This window comes from Sorghum bicolor, chromosome 10 (genome assembly GCF_000003195.3).
Source record: "Sorghum bicolor cultivar BTx623 chromosome 10, Sorghum_bicolor_NCBIv3, whole genome shotgun sequence".
Classification (NCBI taxonomy): Eukaryota; Viridiplantae; Streptophyta; class Magnoliopsida; order Poales; family Poaceae; genus Sorghum; species Sorghum bicolor.
Window position 1 is genome coordinate 37997225 of NC_012879.2, and position 19900 is coordinate 38017124.

The window sequence follows — 19900 nt, forward strand, 5'->3', positions numbered from 1 at the left end:
TCGTTTTCATCCTCGCCGGAGTAAATCGCCGCCGAGCTCAAGTCTCCCGTGGTTGGCCCATCCGGGCAACTCTCTGCTCTCTCTTTCTCTCATCTTTACTTCGACATGACCATGTGATGCTCATCGGCTCGCTCTTTTCTCTATTGCTTCATAGCTGTCGTCGGAACATCGTCTTCTTCGTCGGAGCTCGCCGCCGGAGTCACTGATCGCGTGGACGAGTATCACCCGGTTGTTCTCCGCTCCCTCTTTCTGCATCAGCACACCCAGGGTGAGAAACCGATGCTTCCTGACCTCTCCATTCTTTCTCTACCAGTCTAGAGCCACCGGAGTAAGCACCGCCGCGGCCATGTTCGCCGCCGCTCATGGCCAGAGCTCGCTAGAGCGGTAGAGTGCGGGTTTTCTAGCTCGTTCGGTTGCGGGTTGCTTGCTGGTGCTCGTGCTCGTCTCAGTTTGGCTCGGGGTGACCGGAGTTGGCCGGCGTAAGCCGCGCCGCCGCATGGTGTCGCGCTCTGGACGGCCGGGGCGTCGGGGACCTCGCTGTTGTAAAGATGAGAAAGGGGAGGGGTTTGTTTGCGAAGCCGTAGACTCATGTGAATAGTTGGCTGGTCTGCGGGTTGGTTTCAAAGAAAGCCGAGGGCTTTTCTGCTAATCCGTCAGCGCGCGCGGGGGGAGGCCGGTTGGGCCAAGTCTTCGCGCGAGCTTGGGCCGAGCTTCTGGGCCGCAGTGGCACAGTAGCGTTTTCTTTTTCTTTTTCTGCAGTTTTTGAGTTATGTTTGATTTTATGTATTAAATCATGTGCTGGTTCAAAAATTGTGAAAATTTTTGTATAGCTTCCATAAAATGGATAGAGCATAAGAAAAATGTTAGGTTTTATTTTCTGGTAATTTTCAGGTATACATAAATTGCCTCTGTTTATTAATGAATAAACCTTCCGTGATTTTTAGTAAATTATGGGTATATCCAAAAATCATGAAATTTAATATGTGACCTTATGTTACTGTTATCTAGCTTCAAGAATAATTTCAGCTCTGTTTGATAAAGTATGCTCTGTCTCTTAATAAAGCTATTTAAAAATAATTATAAAAGAAATAGAAATAATTATTCCTTTAGGCTTTGTGTGATATTTTGGATTGATTGGCAACCAGTGGTTACTTAGCATGATATGCTCCCTGGTTATGGTTTAATTTATGTAAATGATCCTTGTGATATGATAGGTCCACAACATTGCTTAATAAAGATGATAAAATTGGTTTAGTAATAATCCATGCTTTGATAGCTAGATTAGTTTGTTTCTTTAGCATGAAGGTAAATTGTCCTCGAGATAATCATATTTTGTTGTTATCATCCAAGAACATGTAACCTGTCTTTATTATGCCTTGAGTATAGCATAATCATGCATATGCACTTTTACGTATAGAATACACTCCGGAAGAATCTGATCCTCAGTGGGTTGCTTCCGAGTTTGTGGATCCTTCGGGTTTTGCTGAGTTGTCGAACGTCCCTTCCGGTCAAGGCAAGCCCCGGACATTAAACCCTATCCTTGTATTTTCATAAAGTTATTTATATCACTTGAGTTAATATGATGCATTAGGTAAATAGGAGTTGAATGAATCTTATTTGCTGCATTATCTACCTTGATGATTTCAATATTAACCTTGATACTTGCTTTATGAAAATGCTTAGTATGCTTAGCCCTGCTCATTAGATAAGTTTTCAAATGAGAAAGTTGAAGGGTTGTTGTGGAATACTTTTATGGTTAATAATGTTTAAACTTGAGACCGGTCGGTGGACTTGCTTTAAGAATGGAGTCTTAAAGTAGTGTCTCCGACTGTGTCGATTAAGGACCGTACCGTTGTTGGCCTGTTGTGATTGAGACCTTTGAGTACAGCCCACATGCGCTGGTAAGCCTTACCTATAGCTATTCCGATACTTGAGAACGGCTAACCGCGTACTGGGAGTGGAGAGATGGCGAGAGTAGCGTGTACCACCTTACGGATCTGAGATGACCGGGAAACATCTAGATTGGCTGTAGGATGGTGGTGTACTGTACTCTCGGGTGACGCTGGACCCGTTCTTGTATGGGAGGATCTATAGAAAAGGTTGACGTATGCAAGATTAAGTTCTACATATGTCGTGTGGTACTGAATCCCCAGCTGGGTTTAATCGATTCGAATCGCCGTGTTTCCTCGGATATGGAGCCTCAATCCTCACCCCATCATCGTAGTAATAAGCGAATCTTTGGTATAAGAAAAAGGTGTTTTGCTTATGAAAGTTGGATAATGATCTTGGCTAGTTATAAGTAATAATCTTGAGTTAAAACTTGAAAGTAGGCTTTACTCTTAGTAAGCTTTTATGCAAAAGAAATACTTGATCTTGATAAAGCTTTACCTTGAATCCCTATAGCCTGCATACCTTAGTCTCCACCTCTTTTATAATTGGTTAAGTCTTGTTGAGTACTTTTGTACTCAGGGTTTATTAACCCCTGTTGCAGGTGAACCTCTTGATTATCCTTTTGTTGGTCATGGTTACTTTACTCTTGTGGAGGAGAGTAATGATGATGATGAATCTGATGAGTGACTTTGGGCAAGTAAAACTTGTTGTGTGATCTATGGTTTATGTAATATAAAGTTACGAAGCTTTTATGTATCAAATACTTATGGTTTGTAAACTATGAACTTAAGTTTCAATCTACGTTATGTAACCTTTCCGCTTTTACTCTGATTTCTCTTATCTATGAAATGTTGTAATACTGTGATGCTTGATGAGGGAATTCCTGAAAAGAATGTTACGTGGATGATTCGGGTTTCTCGAGGACACCCGACAGACCTCTTGAGTCATTTGGAACTCGTGCACGTCGATCAGAAGTCTTTGGGACAATGATGTGTGCATGTGGGCCACTTAATTCAGGAGGTTCTGCCACAAGAATAGACTAGAATAGACTATAGTAAAAGAAAAAAAGTAAAAGGAAAAAACCTACGAATCTTTCATGCTTAAAAAAGGTGCGAGATGCTTCAATCGAGATCCTTCAAAAAAAAGAACATAAAAAAATTTCTAAGAATAAGAAAATAGTATAAATGGAAAATGTGCGATATGTTGTGAATAGCTTCGTGTAAGAAAGTCTAATTTTCTTATGTTCTAATTTTCTTATGTATAGAACTTTCTTTTTACTCATAATTTCTAGTAGAATAGAAATTATGAGTTACTCTTTGCCGAGTGCTCGAGATTTGGCCCTCGGCAAAACCTCAGCTCGACAAAGCATGCGTTTCATGTAGTGTGTGTGAATATGAAGAATCAGCGAACAAAGTTTGTATTCTGCGAATTGAATGCATGATCTGGCAGGTACTTCTCAAATTTACAAATTCCTCTCAAGTCTCAACTGTTGATGCATTCTACCGTTAAAGACGTATAAGACCTACAAAATCCTAGAAAGGTACATGCTATCAGAAAAATGACAAGAGAAAACAGCTTCAAACAAGCAAAGGGAAAACAAAGATGGATAATCTCAGGGACATTTCACGTTCCTCCCTGGCCCTCCGTAGTAGAAGTAGCTTCCCCAGTAGCTGTTAGAGCCTCCCTGGATATCGTAGCATCCGGGGTGATCGGCGAGGAGTTTCAGGTTGGCTGCCGGGATGAGGTTGTTGTCCCAGTCCACCACCTGCAGGTTCCGGAAGTAGGCGGCGCGGTCGAAGCCCTCTCTGGGGAAGTGGCCGCTGCCCATCTGTGTCGCCGTGTGCGACCCCGACGGCCGGGTGTTGACGACCTCACCGCCGAACTGCACCATGTTGGCGTGGCGAGCCAGGTGACTGAAGAGGTACGACGGCCAGTACCCGACTACGAGGCCCGGGCCCAGCTCCAGCCACCAGTGCCCGTGCTTTGGATCCTGGACACCGTGCATATATGCATGGTCCACTGGTGTCACAAAAACTTCACGGCAGGCACATTATATTGGTTTGCTTTTTGAAATGAGAATCGGTTAATTAGTTACCTTCCATATCATGAGAGTAATGTCAAATTGCCTGCCATTGTACACCGATTCCGGGGTGATAGCCGCCCCAACCGCGATCTTGTTCGTCGTCTGCACGAATCCGCGGCAATTGTGGTTGTAGCACCCAGTTTCTTGGTACGCGTCAGTCTACAGAATGTTGGATCTTTTGATTAGGAATTTAGGATCCTATGTTATGGTAAAACAAAATATGTGACTTCCAATTAATGTCGCAGTGTTTATCCGTAAACACACTTACTGTCCAGTAGGTGAAGAATCTTGGGTTACTGTCTCCGTATAGCTCAGGGCTTACCTATAAAAGCGTAACACACATTATTGGATTCATACTACTAATTACAGTACTATCTGCTCATTTTTCTGATCTGTTCAAATGTACCTGCCATCCAGCTTCGATGGTGTTGAGATCATTGCCGAAAGAGCCAGAGATGACCCAGATCTGTGACAGGCTAAACTCGGATGGGTCACCTACCCTTGGTGACCACACATTAACACTAGCCTTGGCCCCATAGTAATGTTCAGAGTTTACATACCCAACTGCATGCTGTAACCAAGTGAAAACCCATATCAGCAACACCAGGGTTCCAGCGAGATACTAGTTTAGTTGGCAGTACAGTACTAGCACGGCCAACTAAACGCTCTGGACACAAGACAGAGCAACCATATATTTACTTTAATAGCCGGGTCAAATGAGCTCCAGATTCAAGAAGCTCTGATTTGCTTATCTGGATTAGCTAAATGAAGCTTCTGTACAGATGTTGAAAACGATTTTGTCTCTTGCCATGTCTTAGCCGGAGATTAGGCTTCTCCATGAATTCAAACGAGGTACATTGAATCTGACGTCTAAGATGAGAATTTTTTTACAACTCTGAGCTTCCACATTTTTGGGGCTTACTTATTTCATTTGCTAACTTAATACACGTTGGGGTCTTCAGTTGTAGTATAAACATTAGATTATAGGACAATAAAGCAGCAGTTGGTAACTGTGAGTGATACAGACGACCATGAAAACTTTTTTATGAAAACCATAGTTAACTAGTTGGTCCACTACAAAATTGCATAATAGGATATTCCCTAACTTGTGAAAAAAAATACCAGGGTAAACGAAAATATTGCTGTTACAGCCCGTTTGCTTGTCTTATAAGCCGTACTTTTTTTTTGCCAGCCAACAATATTTTTCCCAAAAAATAAATCAGTGAACAATATTTTCAATCATGGCTTTTCAGACCAGCGATCTTATGGTTAAGTACTATGTAATTAGTGAAGTTAAAATTGAATAATAGATTTGTTTTCTAAAATGAGCTAAAGGATGTCAAAGTTTAAGATCCACATAAATCAACAATATGTCTGACGACCAACTGTTAAGTGTTAACTACTGTATTTAATGAAGTCAAATAGTAGTTAGTCTTGCCTAAAGAGGCCAATCGAAGCTTCACTTGCTGCATAGAGAAGTGAATTTTTAATGTTATGTAAACGCATGGTTCTTTGGAACCATTTGGCCTATCTGATTAATTATCACTACATGCTTGAACTCACCCTTGAAATTTGAGGGCTTTGTCATTGACCTAGCACCTAACATTGGAACCTAACAAGGTGAGTTCTTCAATCACTGCTAGCAATATAGAATGTGTTCAAAATTCAGAAAATAAGTAGACATATTCTAATTCTAATAAATAAACATCATCAAAACCGAGACATAATTGCACATGCTACTAATAAAATTTGTACTATAGATAAGTAGACAGGAGTCTAACAAGGCCACTGACTGAAAAAAGTATAGTATATTTCAGTGGCCAAGTTCTGTAGTCAAGCATGCAGAGGACATGTAAAAATAAGATGACAGTGGACTACAGAAGAGGACGAAGCTAGACATGGATCTTAGCAGCAAAGTAAAATTTCTCCTATGGATTTTTCCCAAGTGAAGCTTCTGTAGATTCATGGAAGCGGTAATTGCTGGGTTATCTTATTCCAAGTGCACGGGCTTCTCTATTGTATTTTTTCTGCTTTTTGGGGCTTCAGGTTACCATAATTTAATTATGCTTGCAGTAGAAACATCTGTTTTTTTATTTCCTTATGCACTATAGGGTGTTACAATTTAGATACTATGCTACTCAATAAAACAATTAAAAATGTCTCTTTTCTGGAGTACCTAAAATTATGGCACTGCAAAGTTATGTGCATGCCACTGAAAAGAAAACTACATTGCCTTGCTCAGTGCCATCTACCATGGCAGGAAAGCAGTAAACAATTTTTTTTTTTGAAAGATCGAGCAGGAAACAATTGATTACACTACTATGGAGAATGGGATATGTACCTTCTGTAAAGAAAACTCTGGAGTACAGAGTTATTCTTTTCATAACTTTTATATATATCATTTATTTATTTAATAGTAGTACTGTATGGAAAACTATAATGGAGGACATCATGGCTCGTAATCGTAATAAGACCGACCTCATGACCGCTGCTTGTGGAATCCCGGCGAACGCCTCGGCGCACAGGCTTCCTGCCGTACCTCCTGAGAGAGCTGGCCCTGAGGAGATCCTTCTCCGTCGTCCGCCGTATCGGCACCGTCCCCTCCGGACACGCCTCGCCAGTGGCATGCCACGCCTGCACTACCACCTCGCTGACTCTGCTGCCGCCAAGGGTGAAGTTGCAGTTCTTGGGCCTCTCCGGTGGATCCTAATAAATCAGCATTAAAAGTCGTTTAACGTATAACTTTTGTACAGCCAAAGGAACGAATCTTTGTGTTGGTACGTGTTTAGTGTTACCAGAATCTTTTGGCCCCTGAGCTTTGGGTGGTCAAATGCAGGCTGTAGGTGAGAGGGAACACAGTCTATGATATCACCATCCGGACTCTGCATGCAAAAACAAAACAAACAAGCTACTGATTCGCGAACCACAAAGGGAGATCGGAAAGAGCCTGCTCATGAAAAAAAAATGGATCGAAATTAAGTTTCAGGTTACGAGCAGTGACCTGGATTGTCTTGAGAGCAGGCTTGTTAAGCTTGGTCAGCAGAGCCCTGATCCTCTTGTGCCTGAGCAGCTCCTTCCCCGGCCTCAGCCTTGCAGCAGTGGCATTGCCGCCAGGCTCGGAAGAGGGCTGTGCTGCAGTGGCGGTAGGAGAGACCAGCAAGAGCATCAACAGGAGGAGCAAGGGAACAAAGTAGAAGCTACTGTCAGAAGCCATGGCCCCCTTTTGCTCCCGCAGCTGCTTGTCTGCTTCTAGCCGCGAGCACACACTGGGAAGTTCAAGCAATAGTATGTGTCGTTGTCTTCTTTCCTCCCTAGTGCCTTGCCACCACTTGCGCGCAAGCTTCTTGGTCCCTCGTGATTGTAAGCCTCCTTCTCACTGTCGTTTGTATGTGTATCTCTTTCCCTTTGAAGTGAGAGTCGCACACTTGTTTTAGCTCGCTGGCTCGCTCGCTCTCTCTCTCTCTCTCACACACACACACACTGCTTCTGACTGCCTGATGCTGGGTGCCGTTTGCCTTCTTAAAACCAACCGTGTGTGCCACTTTCAAATCAAAAGAAAAAAAATATAGACAAAACCCCAGTGCCCTCGACCGGACAATTGGAGTTCCCATACAAAGCGTTAGGTGCTATGCATGTCTCGCAATAAAACACTGCAGTGCCAACTAATAAGCGTTCAGCTAAAGCAAGGGTAGTAGGGGACCGCTGCCCTCGACTGGCCTTGCTTGACCCCGGTCACTGGGCGTGGCATTGTTTCGTTTTTTTTCCATCTCTCTACTATTCTCTCCGTTCTAAATTATAATTTGTTAAAAAGTTTTTAGTTTTTTGATGCATAACTTTTGCTAGATATATTATAAAAACGATATATCTAGAAAAACAAAAACACCCTAGAGTTTAGAACGGATGGAGTATAATACTGCTAAGGGCAACACAATGGTATTTCTCTATAGGCAAGAAAGAAAAGAAATGAAAAAGGTGGTTGGAGTGAACTTGCAAGAATTCCAAGATGGAGTTGTCACGTAGCAATATCAGTTGGGTTACACCACCAATATATTATGTGTAAAGGATCTTGCCATAATGGGACTCCTAACATAAGCAAGGTTGAGAGTGGCAGAGCCGGATTTGAAACTTCGGTATTTCCAGTGCTACTTCCACATCAAATCAAATTTATAGACTTAAAATACAGCCAATAGCACTACAAATCAGCAACTTTAAACCAATATTTGCTTTTCTAGAATATAGACTTCTAATTGAAACGTCAGTTTTTTACATGTTTTAAGATAAAAAGTGCGAAAATATTATAGATCATAGCATTATATATTTATATACATAAGTATATACATATATCTACATAAAATTAGACCAAACAAGTTGGATATTTCTAAGAATATTGGGAAATACCGCTAAATCCCCCCATGAGGTTGGCATCATTGAACTCGAGGGTGAGCTCTTTTTAGCAGGGGGAGGATGATAAGTCCATGGAAGCATGCAGAATTATCACTATATTTTGTGATTTTCTGGTACTAATATATATGGTTTCAGCATTTATGTGGTATATCGTTGGAATGTTATACGAGTCTATTTTGCAATGCAATAAACGGTGCATCTTTTGGACTTCCAAGCTAGGAATTATAGCCATTTCTCGACCGACACGATCTTTCATTTGCTTTTATTTGTACTTATCTTCACACCTAACTAGGATAGGTGTTCCTAGTATAAATAAATCATGTAATCCATCATTTAGAGAGAGTTGATATTGATATATATGATGAGAGAATTGAGCATGGCTCTTCTTTTGAGAAGCCCGTAGAGTAATCTTCGGTGCTAGTTGATCTTGTTGAGTGATCTCCGAGTGATTCTAGTTTTATCCTATCCACCATCATGTACCATTCCGCGAGTAGATCCATATCATTTTCTTTCTTCTTTCTTCTCTCTTTTTTCTAAAAATATTTTTAATTTTTTTTATACTAACAGAGGTGCAGATAAATAAAAAACTCAACACAATATAGATGCAGATGGTGACTAGCAACTTGATGAACACAACACCATAAGGATAAAAGTGTCACCAAAAGGCTATAGGAATTTTTTGTGGCTTTTTATTGGACTTTAGGTGACAAACCAAACAGTTACAAACGATGGATAAATCAAAGATAAATATGCGGATGATGGTGTAAGCTATCGTGACAAATTTATCTTTGATATCAGTTGATAAGCACAAATATGAATCGGCACGGGGATGGCCCGATGTTCATGTTAGTAGGTCAAAGAACTGACGAAGATAACTTGCTGTGAACAACGAGATAACTAGCTTTATACCTGATAAAGGTTGGATGCATGTGACCAAGCGAGGGGAGAGAGGCACCGAACCGCGAAGACTTCAACTCGATCTCCGAACGACCGCAGAACCATATTCAGAACTAATTCAAACAAATGGTGTAGCCATACTGAAAATCATAGAGCACGAACTAGCTGATCCAAGAGGAATCAGTTCATAAGTCCAAGAAGAACATAGAAGAACAATGATTTGAGTAAAGCATTCAGCAGCTTGGCTGCAATATTAGGGGGTTTATGAAATTATCAAAAAACCTAATAACTTAGAGGCAGGAGATATTTATACAAGGAATAGCCCTCCTATATAGGTGTGAAAACGAAATAGAGTTTTCTAAAAGTAGGGAGTGTAAAAGGTCCCCTCATAATACATTTTCGAAGTGGTCTCACGTGACTGTTGCCCTCCAGAATAGTCTCTATTAATCTGCCATAACTTCTTATTGGAAAGTCCAAATGACAAACCATTTGTTTGGTGTGAATGTAGACTTGAAGAGCTTTCTAGCCATGTCCAGCATGCACCACGAAACATTGTAAATTTGGTACATTTTTGTATAGAAAGTTGTACCAATTTCTACCCCTTGGTAGACTATGTGTCACTTTTTCTTGGGTCCGGTCATTCGTCCATGCTACTTTCTATCCACGTCGCTTTTTTTTGGATCTCGTCGTCCACCCGGATCTCGTCGTCCACCCATGTTACTTTTCTGATAGAGCTATTTTGTTGCATTATGTCTTGATCCTTCGGCCATGTGCCTTCCACGTCTTCATATGTAAACCTAAGCAGCATCAGGATATAGGATATTTAGGTAGTATAACATTTTTAGAAGTGTTAAAGTTCCAGTTAGGAATAAATTCATCTGCTCTTACAGTTTTTTGACACGGCTTCTTGTAAGTGGATCTTGATTTGTATCCTTTGGACTTGAGCTAGCATGCACGACTCAGATGTGTCCTCATTAGTCCCCAATGATAATTAGCCTCTGAAAGTGAAATTTGAACCTAAGAGCTAAATAATACTAGCTCAGTGAAAGTTTAGAAACATGTTTTGTTTCAGCTTGTAGTGAGATTGTAAAAATTTTCTGAAAAGAACATTGCAAATTACTGGTACAATCTACGATCTAGACATGGGAGATTGGGAGTAGATTGTTGCATTTTAACATTTCTAACCTTTTCTTAACAAACCCACACATTGTGTCTGCCTGTTTCTAATAATACACAAGAAAAACATAAGCAGGAAACCCTGAGAGACCGCTATCTGCGGGATTGAGGGGAAAAAAACTAACACCAACAAAAAAAAACTTTATCTCAATGACCGGTCGGGAAACCAACAACTGAAGCTGAGGAGTTGCTTTCAGTTTGCCATTACAAAAGCTACAATTCACAATTCTGAACTGAAACTAACATGTCCTAACTTTAGTATTTTATGGAGTCCTCGCCCACTAAGCATAGTCAACAATACTCCCGTATAGGATTTAGAAGTCGTGTGTAGTACAACGACACGATCTTCAAAACACAATTTTGACCTCTTATTATAAAAAAATTTAGGAAAAATGATATATGTATACTTTTAAGAAAATATTTTTCAAGACAAATCTATTCATATAATTTTTATATTTGCGAACTCAACAATTTAGAAGTTATTGATGATTTATATTCCCAATGTTTGATCCAAACCTTGTCCAAAACGACTTCTAAATCATATACGGAGTATATACAATAATATTTGCTGTGTTTCAAAATAAATCAATTTCTAAAATCATCTAAAGTTAAACAATCTTAAATTTAATTAACTTTATATAGAAAAAGGTAACAACATACAACATTTAATAAATACAAAATGTAGAGATATTAATCTGAATGTTACAAATATTGATATCATTCTTTTCTATAAATTTAGTTAAACCTAAAATATTCGAGTGTGGGAGTATTGAATTTGGTCTGGAGAAATTATTATGGAAATACTAATAGTCATAGGTAAAGAAATAATTATTATTATACTCTAGATACCTAGAAAATCGGCCATTATTTTGGATCAGATCCGAGAATTTGTCAAGAGCGTCTCTCGACGAGCGAGCATTAAAATGGAACGAGGCCTAATAAATAACAAACCTGTGCATGCAAATTTCTTATTTTTTTTAAAAAACATTCAAATAAAACGCTCGCGTTTTCATGGGTTCACGAAAGGTGCTGTCATGACATATAAGATTTTGTCTAAAAAACTATATATTTTGGCAGAAATTAAATGCTAAAAATAATAATGTAGCACTGGACATCTTCTTATCTAGGTGTCTGCCGTTTTTCCGTCACTATTTTTGAGCTTTTTTCAGCCTACTATAATTAGGTCAGTCTCAATGCATAGTTTTATGGCGCAGTTACAACCGAGCCACAAGAGTTTCATGGGGATGAAACTCCTCTCTCATCTGATCAAACTCCTTTATTTAATGACTCTGCCAAGTCAGCAATTTTGCTTATGTGGCACCCTATTTAATTTGCATGACACTCCCATGAAACATGCATTTGAGACTAGCCTTATGACGCTGAGATTAGTTCGACACTTGGACCGTTACACCTACTCTCGTAGCATAGCTAATACTAGTGATTAGTGGTCACACGCAGGCCACCAGGTGTTCCGTGGTCACACTCGCACATGCACCGCGGGAGACAAAGCGTGTGGTCGATCTGTTGTGTGTGAAAGCCCCCTCACACCAGCAGCAGCAGAAGAGGTCCATCGTCTCGTCACCCAGCGGCCACTACTGCCAGGACAATAACCAGGCTGTACGACGGTAGATCCAAAGCCAATAAGATATTGATGGCACTAACCTTTTTATTAGTTTTTACCATCCCACCACGAAGCAATGGCCATGCCTGTGGTCAGCTGCAGGCTAGCGCTTTTGATGGTTTGAACCAGCCTTTTATGCCATTGTGCTGGGTGGGTGACGATATGGAGGAGGAATCTCCGGCCAGGCCCGGTCAGTCTCGTCATGGTCCGCTATGCGCGGCGGCCGATAAAGTCTTTGATGCTGTCACTTTCTTACTGTGTCTCTACCCATACATGCATAGTGTTGCACGCTGTGTTCTCGCCGCTGGTTTTTTGTTTCTCGGGTGCCAGCCGGCCAGGGCAACACGCATGCGGAGAGCGGTGGTGGGCAAGGATGTGAGCCGCGCCATCTCGCGGTGTGGGTTTTATGTTTCTTTTTCTCGTGCGTTCCTGCTTGGCTCTAGTCCTCCTAAGGCCTTGTTTAGTTGCTGAAGGAAAAAAATTCGCGACACTGTAGCACTTTCGTTTGTTTGTGATAATTATTATTTAATCATAGACTAACTAGGCTTAAAAGATTCGTCTCGTCAATTTCGATCAAACTGTGCAATTAGTTTTTATTTTTGTCTAATTTAATATTCTATGCATGCGTCTAAAGATTCGATGTGACGGGAAATCTTGAAAAATTTTGGGTTTTTGGGCGGAAGTAAAAAGGCCTAAGGCTTTGTTCGGTTTCAAGACTGAGATTTCGCGACAAACAGTCATTGCATCACCGCGATTCATTCCAGTTCCAGCGTGAGGATTCATTTCATGATTCTGGAGGAGTGGCCCGATTCTAGGTTGAGGTGAAGGGGTTTCACCGAGAATTGATTAGAGAAAGATCCTTACGTGGGCTAACTGAAGAAATTAAACGTTTCACCGAGGACATGAATTTTATCTAGGCCAGGGTGACCCATGGAGGATATGACCACAATCCTGGCCAACTGAGGAACGACCCTAACCGAATGGAGCCTAAGGTATCTCCAAAGTTATCTTCTAACTTGCTTCCTTGACGTGTGCCATTGGATCCCACGCGGCCATGCATCAAAGCAACAAAAATTCTATTAGTTCAAAGCAACAACCAATAATATGAGAGTTTTTTCGATTAGAAGAGATAGGAGAGTTTGAAGATAGATTGGAAAACACATAAAAAAAAGAAACAAAGTATCTATTTAGACCAATTTGATAAAGCATGCAAAGTTATAAAAAAAATGGTCGGCTGGTTTCAGTAGACTCCACCGCCAGTTTTTGAAGCCAACCTAAGCCAGTTTCAGCGGTCCAAAACTAATTTTGTGTATTTTCTTTAGAAACTCACTCGATCTCGTGGAAACTTGTAAATTTTATGTGAAATAGCTTTTTTACTGGAATAAGACCCTCCCTCTATTTATATGAGAGTGATCTATATCTATCTAATCATCAAATTTCAATCTACCTTTACTTTTTATCTTCTACTCAAACACTTTCACCCTCTTGTTGTCCAGCACGTCTCTTGACAAGATTTGCTAATGTTTTCGGTGGCCTTGTTAATTCTAGGGCACCCCAAGCCCATCATCAAGCCTTCAGTGTTCAACTTCATGAGGAGATTCGCAAGATGCTAGAGGGGAGGCTGAAGGCCCATGATGCTATCGATTTGGAGTATGCTCTAGCATGCTTCAAGGTGCATTCCAGGGAGATGTCAAGAAGATCAAAGACATTGGCTTCAAGCCTCTTCCTTCTACATCTACATATGAGGTAAGAAAGTATCAGCCTCCCCTAGATCTGGTATGGCGCATGATGAATAAGTTGTGATGTTTAATGAATATACTAGATTGACTAGAATTCAAATGGAAGAAAATCTTAGCAAGTTTATGACAGATTTCAATAAAAAGGGAAGAAAAGCAATCTCAAATTCATGCTTTCTCTCAAGATGCATTTGTTAGGGGATCAACCCGTGTTGCTATCCAACTTCAATATGGGATGTTGTTTGGCTTTGTCTCTAGACTGATAAGCTATGCATTGGCTAACTAGCCTAAATTGGCCTATTCGACAACTAAAACCAAAGGGACAATTTAGGGAGGTTGATACTACTAAACCGACAGTTAGGTTTGCACAACCATCAGTTTCTACCACATGAGACAATAGCAATTCAGTAGCACCACAAGCCCCTTTTGCTCATAATATGGTGTTACAGAATCCTCCTAAAACAGTGTTAATGCTTCAGCAAGCTAATTCATATGCAAACAATCCACAAATCAGAAATCTAGCCCTATGGGAAGAAGCTTTAAGGTGGTTTGGGGAGAATTTGCATAGAGATTTTTTAAAAAAGTCTAGGTGTACGTTTTAAATAGATATGATTTATACTAAACCATATCCATCATATCTAGATTACAAGAAAAATCCATATGGTTGAAAAGTATCCGACTTCTACTAACTTAGTAGTGAAGATAATAAAACTACAAAGGAGCACATTAGCATGTTTCTTGCTCAATTAGGTAAAGTTAGTAGCGTAGTACCATGAAAACACATGGGAATTTGTAATTTTTCATTATCTCATACTGGTACTGCTTTTTCGTTGTATTCTCCATTGCAGACTTGCTCTATTTGTTCTCGGGAAAGACTACAAGAGAACTTTTATGAATATTTTTTACAAAGGAACCTATAAGCTTAAATTGTCTAATTTAATACTAGTTAAGCGAAAGCATGATGAGATCGTACTTGATTTTATTAAAAGATTCAAAGATACTAAAAATTGATGTTTAATTTGACATTTTCTAAAAAAGATATTACTAATTTGTCTTTTGTTGGCTTGTGCTTTAATATTAAAGAAAAACTAGAACAATTTGAGTTTCTCTCTATTAATCAATTATTGCAAAAAGTTGAATGTTAGGGTAATATTGGAGAATATTATAAGTCATATTGTCCCGATGCATGCTATTGAGGGCCATTTAGATGGCTCCAACAATAAAACTATCGATCATTTTATTTCTCAATTTATTTGGCTAGCACAAGCTAATTCTCCTTACTCAAGCCTAGTCACAAGAATCGGCAAAAGGAGGTAAAATTTAAATGATGCATTCAAGTGTGATCGAATCTTTGATGAGATGTTGAAGAACGGATACATTAAGATATTGCATCCTTTCCCGCCACTTAATGAATTAAAGTGTCATACACATTGTAAATAACATAATTTTGGTAGCAAGTCTAATCAACTATTAATGAAAGTCGATTGAGAGTATCTGAGATGCAGGTCAATACAATGTCCTTCCCTATTAATGCTCTGGAATTGAAGGACCCTGCTATCTTGGTTTAGCCAATCAAGTCATGAATGTACTACTGAAAATGTAATAACTGAAAATCCCATGGAAGACGACAAGATGGAGAAGACTTCGGGCCTGGAAATCATGATCGAGAGTTCCACGGATGACCGAAAAAATATTAAAATCACCCTCAAGTCTTCTGGGCTTGGGGGTACAAGTGGAAACCCTTGCTATAGAGAGAAAGAGTAATAATTGCTCATATCCAAGAAACAACAAAAAAACAGCAAGATCAATTTCTCTAATTGGCCTAATTAAGGTGGATCCATGACCCTCGAGCACCTTTTAACCAAGGCAACCAGAGATTGGGATTTGGATGATCAATAAAATCAAGAATTCCATTGCAATCACAACTAGCTTTTGATCAATTTATGAACAAGTATACCAAGTAAAAGGCTGATTCGGTGAATCATCCTATAAGAAATGAAGTGGGTTCACCTCTGAAGCAATTTTATGTGTCTAAGAAGAAGGGTCTGTGCTGCTCCAACATTTCTTATTATTGGTTCTATGGAAAACTAGAAGAGCCAATTGCCATTAAAAATATGGTTGAACCCACAATACAAAAAGTAGAAAAAGATACTTCTGCAAACAAAAACAAAGCCAAGAGCAGCAAGTTAGACTCAACCATGATGCAATGATATAAGTTTTGACATGCAATTTGCAATAAAATCTAGCAAGAAGCCTAGACCTTCTTAAAACATGGCTGATACACACATATATGGCCCTTAGAATAGTATAGCCGATGTATATATTGTGAAGATTGATTGAACGAGTTGCCCTCCCAGGGTCTCGGTTACGTGTTATATAGAAGTCGGGAACAGCCCACCGGTGTGGCTTACAACAATAAGCTTGTTACAACAAGAATATCTACAAACCCTCAACTAACCTATCTATCCTCCAAGACTCACGCACACGCATGACTTGGATTACAAGAATAGCATCTGCGCTATCCTGCACCTGGACACAATACCGTTTAACACCCCCGCTCAATCTCAACCGGCCACCAGATTGAGATTGCTCCGAAATCGCGCCAATTGTGTTGCTGTCACAGGTTTTGTGAAACCATCTGCGAGCTGGTCCTTTGATGCAATGCACCTGATTTGTAACAGCTTCTGTGCAACTCTTTCTCTAACAAAATGAAAGTCGATCTCAATATGTTTAGTCCTGGCATGAAAAACTGGATTAGCAGACAGATAAGTTGCTCCAATGTTATCACACCAGAGACGAGCTGCAGGTGGATGTCGAATTCCCAACTCAATCAAAAGTTTCTGAACCCACATCATCTCTGCCGTTGCATTAGCAAGTGCTTTATACTCTGCCTCAGTACTTGACCTTGAGACTGTGGCCTGTTTTCTTGCACTCCATGAGATGAGATTGGACCCCAGAAAGACTGCAAATCCACCTGTTGAACGCCTATCATCCACACATCCAGCCCAGTCTGCATCTGAGAAAGAGCTTACCAATGTTGAGTCTGACTTCCGAATACTCAACCCAAGCGTTATAGTTCCATGGACATAACGTAGTATGCGTTTAACTGCTGACCAATGAACACTTGTGGGTGCATGAAGGAACTGACAAACCTTGTTTACCGCAAATGAAATATCAGGTCTAGTCAGAGTCAAATATTGCATTGCCCCCACAACACTTCTGTAGTTGGTCGCATCCTGTGGTCCCAGCCTATCCCCGTCCATGGAACTCAACTTATCAACACTGGACAGAGGTGTGCTCACTGGTTTTGACAGATGCATGCTGGCTCTTCGAATTATCTGCTCAGCATAGCGACTTTGAGACATCATAAGGCCATTTTCTCTCTTCTTGACCTCAATCCCAAGGAAATAATGCAACTCCCCCAGATCCTTCAGGGCAAAATCTTTCTCAAGATCTTTAAGCAGTGCTTTAGTCCCTTCCATGGAAGAGCTTGCTACAATGATATCATCTACATAAACTAGAATGAACATTCTGTACTTGCCACGATTATAGTAAAAAAGTGAGGTGTCGGCTTTGGATGGTATAAAGCCAATTGATTGAAGTTTGTGACATAGCTGTGCATACCATGCTCGGGGTGCTTGCTTGAGCCCATACAATGCCTTGTCCAACTTGCACACAAAGTTAGGCCGTGATGGATCAGCGTAACCTGGAGGTTGCCTCATATACACTTCTTCCTCTAGAATGGCATGAAGAAAGGCATTTTTGAACATCTAACTGTCTCAGTGACCAGCTGTTGACACCATTTTTGGGCACGTGTCCAGGATGGCAGGATAGGGTGGCAGTACGATGCGGGTTGCTGATAAGGATGGTTGCCGATGAGGGAAAGGTTGAATGTGACTAAGTCCTCAGGCAGTAATATGGTGCCGATGACCAGGTAAAAAGGTCTGCCGATGACTATGGCAAGGGGATTGCCGATGACGCGAAGGAGGAGTCCGGAAGCTGCCAGTTGTCATGTGGAGGAGTTTCTGTTTGTCACGAGGGATAGTTTTATTATTTCCTTAGTTATTCGCATCGTTTTGTATACGGGTTCCGTGTAATTTGGAATTCGAATTCTAATCGTGTCTGGTCGTAGCTCTTTGAGCAGGGTATAAATATAAACCCTAGGACCTTGTAATGAATATATCAAGAAATCAATCAAATACACGTTTTTACTCATATTCCAGTATCTACTTTTCGACGACTTCGTCATACCTTTTTTTTCCTTTTATTACTAGTTCTTAGGAATTCGTCGACTTAAGCTCGGCGTGTTCTCGAGTTCCGCGTGAGTACCTCTTAGCCGTGACATCCGGGCGCATCGCTGTTGTCAGGACTAAAGTATTCGAGCTATCACCTTTGCCGATAGTAAGGTCAAATCGGCTGGCACGCCTTAACGTTTGAATCGGGTATTAGCCCTTTGTGTTTGCAGATCAGTTTTTGCATCAACACATCTTTTGGCACGCCCAGTGGGACAGATTCAAGATCAAGATCAACATGTCGATCTCTGACCTCGATCAAGACAACGTCATCCCCGTGACGGAAGCCAACCTCAAGGATGAGCAGAAGCAAGCTATTGCCCAAGCCATGGAAGAGTTCAAGCAGCAATGCCTGAAGTCTTTCAGCATAAACAGGAGCGGCGAAGTGGTCCAGAAAGATGCACTGCCGGCACCACGGCAGGTCACCTTTGACGCCAATCCTGGCAAGCTTCAAGACATGGTTGACAATGCCATCAATCGAGCGTTGATTAACCAAGCCGGTGTACTGTCTAATACGGTTTTCAACGCCGTGGCAAGAACTTTCAAGGAAGGACAAATCCCGCCAGATTATGTGGGGCCCTCCCATCATCAGCCAACGGCACCAGAGGTCACGGCTCCATCAGCTGCCTTGACGAACGCAAGTGCACAGCCTGCCGTCCCTCCAAGTACATTGGGGACTACTGGTGCACTGTCTATGCCGATGGCAACCAACCCCCAGATTTCAGTTGGGCAGGATAAACTGACAACAGATATGTTGGCATCGGCAATGTCAGGGTTAAATCTTCCTCCCAACTGGTGGGGTTATGGTATGCCTCCAGAGTTGACGCCGGGAACATCACAGATAACTGACATGAGGGGCAAAACTCCTATGACATCGGCACCTCCCAATGCGCCGGTGAACCAGAGTCCTCGGTATACCACAACTACTACCGCAAGGCCTTACACTGGGAATCCTCAAGACTCAATGTTCCAGATGCCCAACGCATCGGCAGAGTCAATGCTGATGCAACAGAGGTCTATGGCCCAGTCGGGGTATGTCAATTCAACGACGATACCCAATTACCAATCATCGGCAGCACCTATGCCGATGAACGCTAATAATGGATGGCTTGGACAGCAAGCCTTTCCACAATCGCCCCAGCAAGGTTATCAGACTACGGGATTCCAGCAAGGGCAGGTTTATCCCGGGTTCCAAGGTCAGGGAATTCCCAACCAGCCAATAAATTTTGGACAGCAACTCGGAGGGCAGCCAATCGGTGGACAGCAGTTTGGTAGTCCGCAGATTGGAGGACAGGTGACCAATACGATGTTCCATACAGGTCACGTCCCGAACAGACACGTGGAGGCTCGCCACCAAATGCCAGATCCGCAGCCGCCTCATCGGCAAGACGCCGATGCGTATTGGGCCGATAAGATTGCTGAAGTAATGAGGGAACAATTTGGGATAAAACCCAAAGTCAACACTTATTCTTATCGGACACCGTATCCTCCAGCGTATGATTTGATCCCACTTCCACATCGGTACAAAGTACCGGATTTTACAAAGTTTTCCGGACAGGACAACACGTCAACCATGGAGCATGTCAACAGGTTCATTATTCAGTGTGGAGAGGCTGGTAACAGGGACGAATTGAGGGTTCGTCTATTTTCATCATCATTGTCCGGATCGGCCTTTACTTGGTTCATATCATTGCCTCCCAATTCAGTAATTACTTGGGCCGATCTAGAGAAGCAATTCCACAGATACTTCTTCTCGGGGGTGCATGAGAAGAAGATCACCGACTTGGTCAAGTTGAGACAA

The 19900-nt window shown here is 41.3% G+C and overlaps 1 protein-coding gene and 1 long non-coding RNA gene across 3 annotated transcripts; both read right to left on the minus strand.

Annotated features, from left to right (window-relative positions):
* Window positions 2920-19239, minus strand: LOC110430809. The gene is made up of 3 exons (XR_002448196.1): window positions 19230-19239; window positions 18293-18294; window positions 2920-3204 (listed from the first exon to the last, which is right to left on the minus strand). It is a non-coding gene; the product is annotated as an uncharacterized LOC110430809 (long non-coding RNA).
* Window positions 3292-7585, minus strand: LOC8085349. 2 transcript variants are annotated; one of them, XM_002438372.2, is made up of 7 exons: window positions 6975-7584; window positions 6769-6855; window positions 6452-6679; window positions 4380-4544; window positions 4242-4295; window positions 3986-4132; window positions 3292-3880 (listed from the first exon to the last, which is right to left on the minus strand). In XM_002438372.2, exons 1-7 carry the CDS (start codon window positions 7185-7187, stop codon window positions 3503-3505), a joined length of 1272 nt encoding a protein of 423 aa, XP_002438417.1. In that variant the 5' UTR covers window positions 7188-7584; the 3' UTR covers window positions 3292-3502. The 2 variants fall into 2 exon arrangements, with proteins under 2 accessions (XP_002438417.1, XP_021304490.1); XM_021448815.1 differs by having other exon boundaries at window positions 3687-3909; window positions 6975-7585.

Bases quoted from the DNA above. Each gene is read 5' to 3' on its own strand.
- LOC8085349 (XM_002438372.2), bottom strand. From the start codon at position 7,187: ATGGCTTCTGACAGTAGCTTCTACTTTGTTCCCTTGCTCCTCCTGTTG. The intron at 6,680-6,768 runs GTAACACTAAAC...CTGATTTATTAG, and splicing joins TCAGGGGCCAAAAGATTCTG to GATCCACCGGAGAGGCCCAA. The intron at 4,133-4,241 runs GTAAGTGTGTTT...AACATTCTGTAG, and splicing joins GATTCTTCACCTACTGGACA to ACTGACGCGTACCAAGAAAC.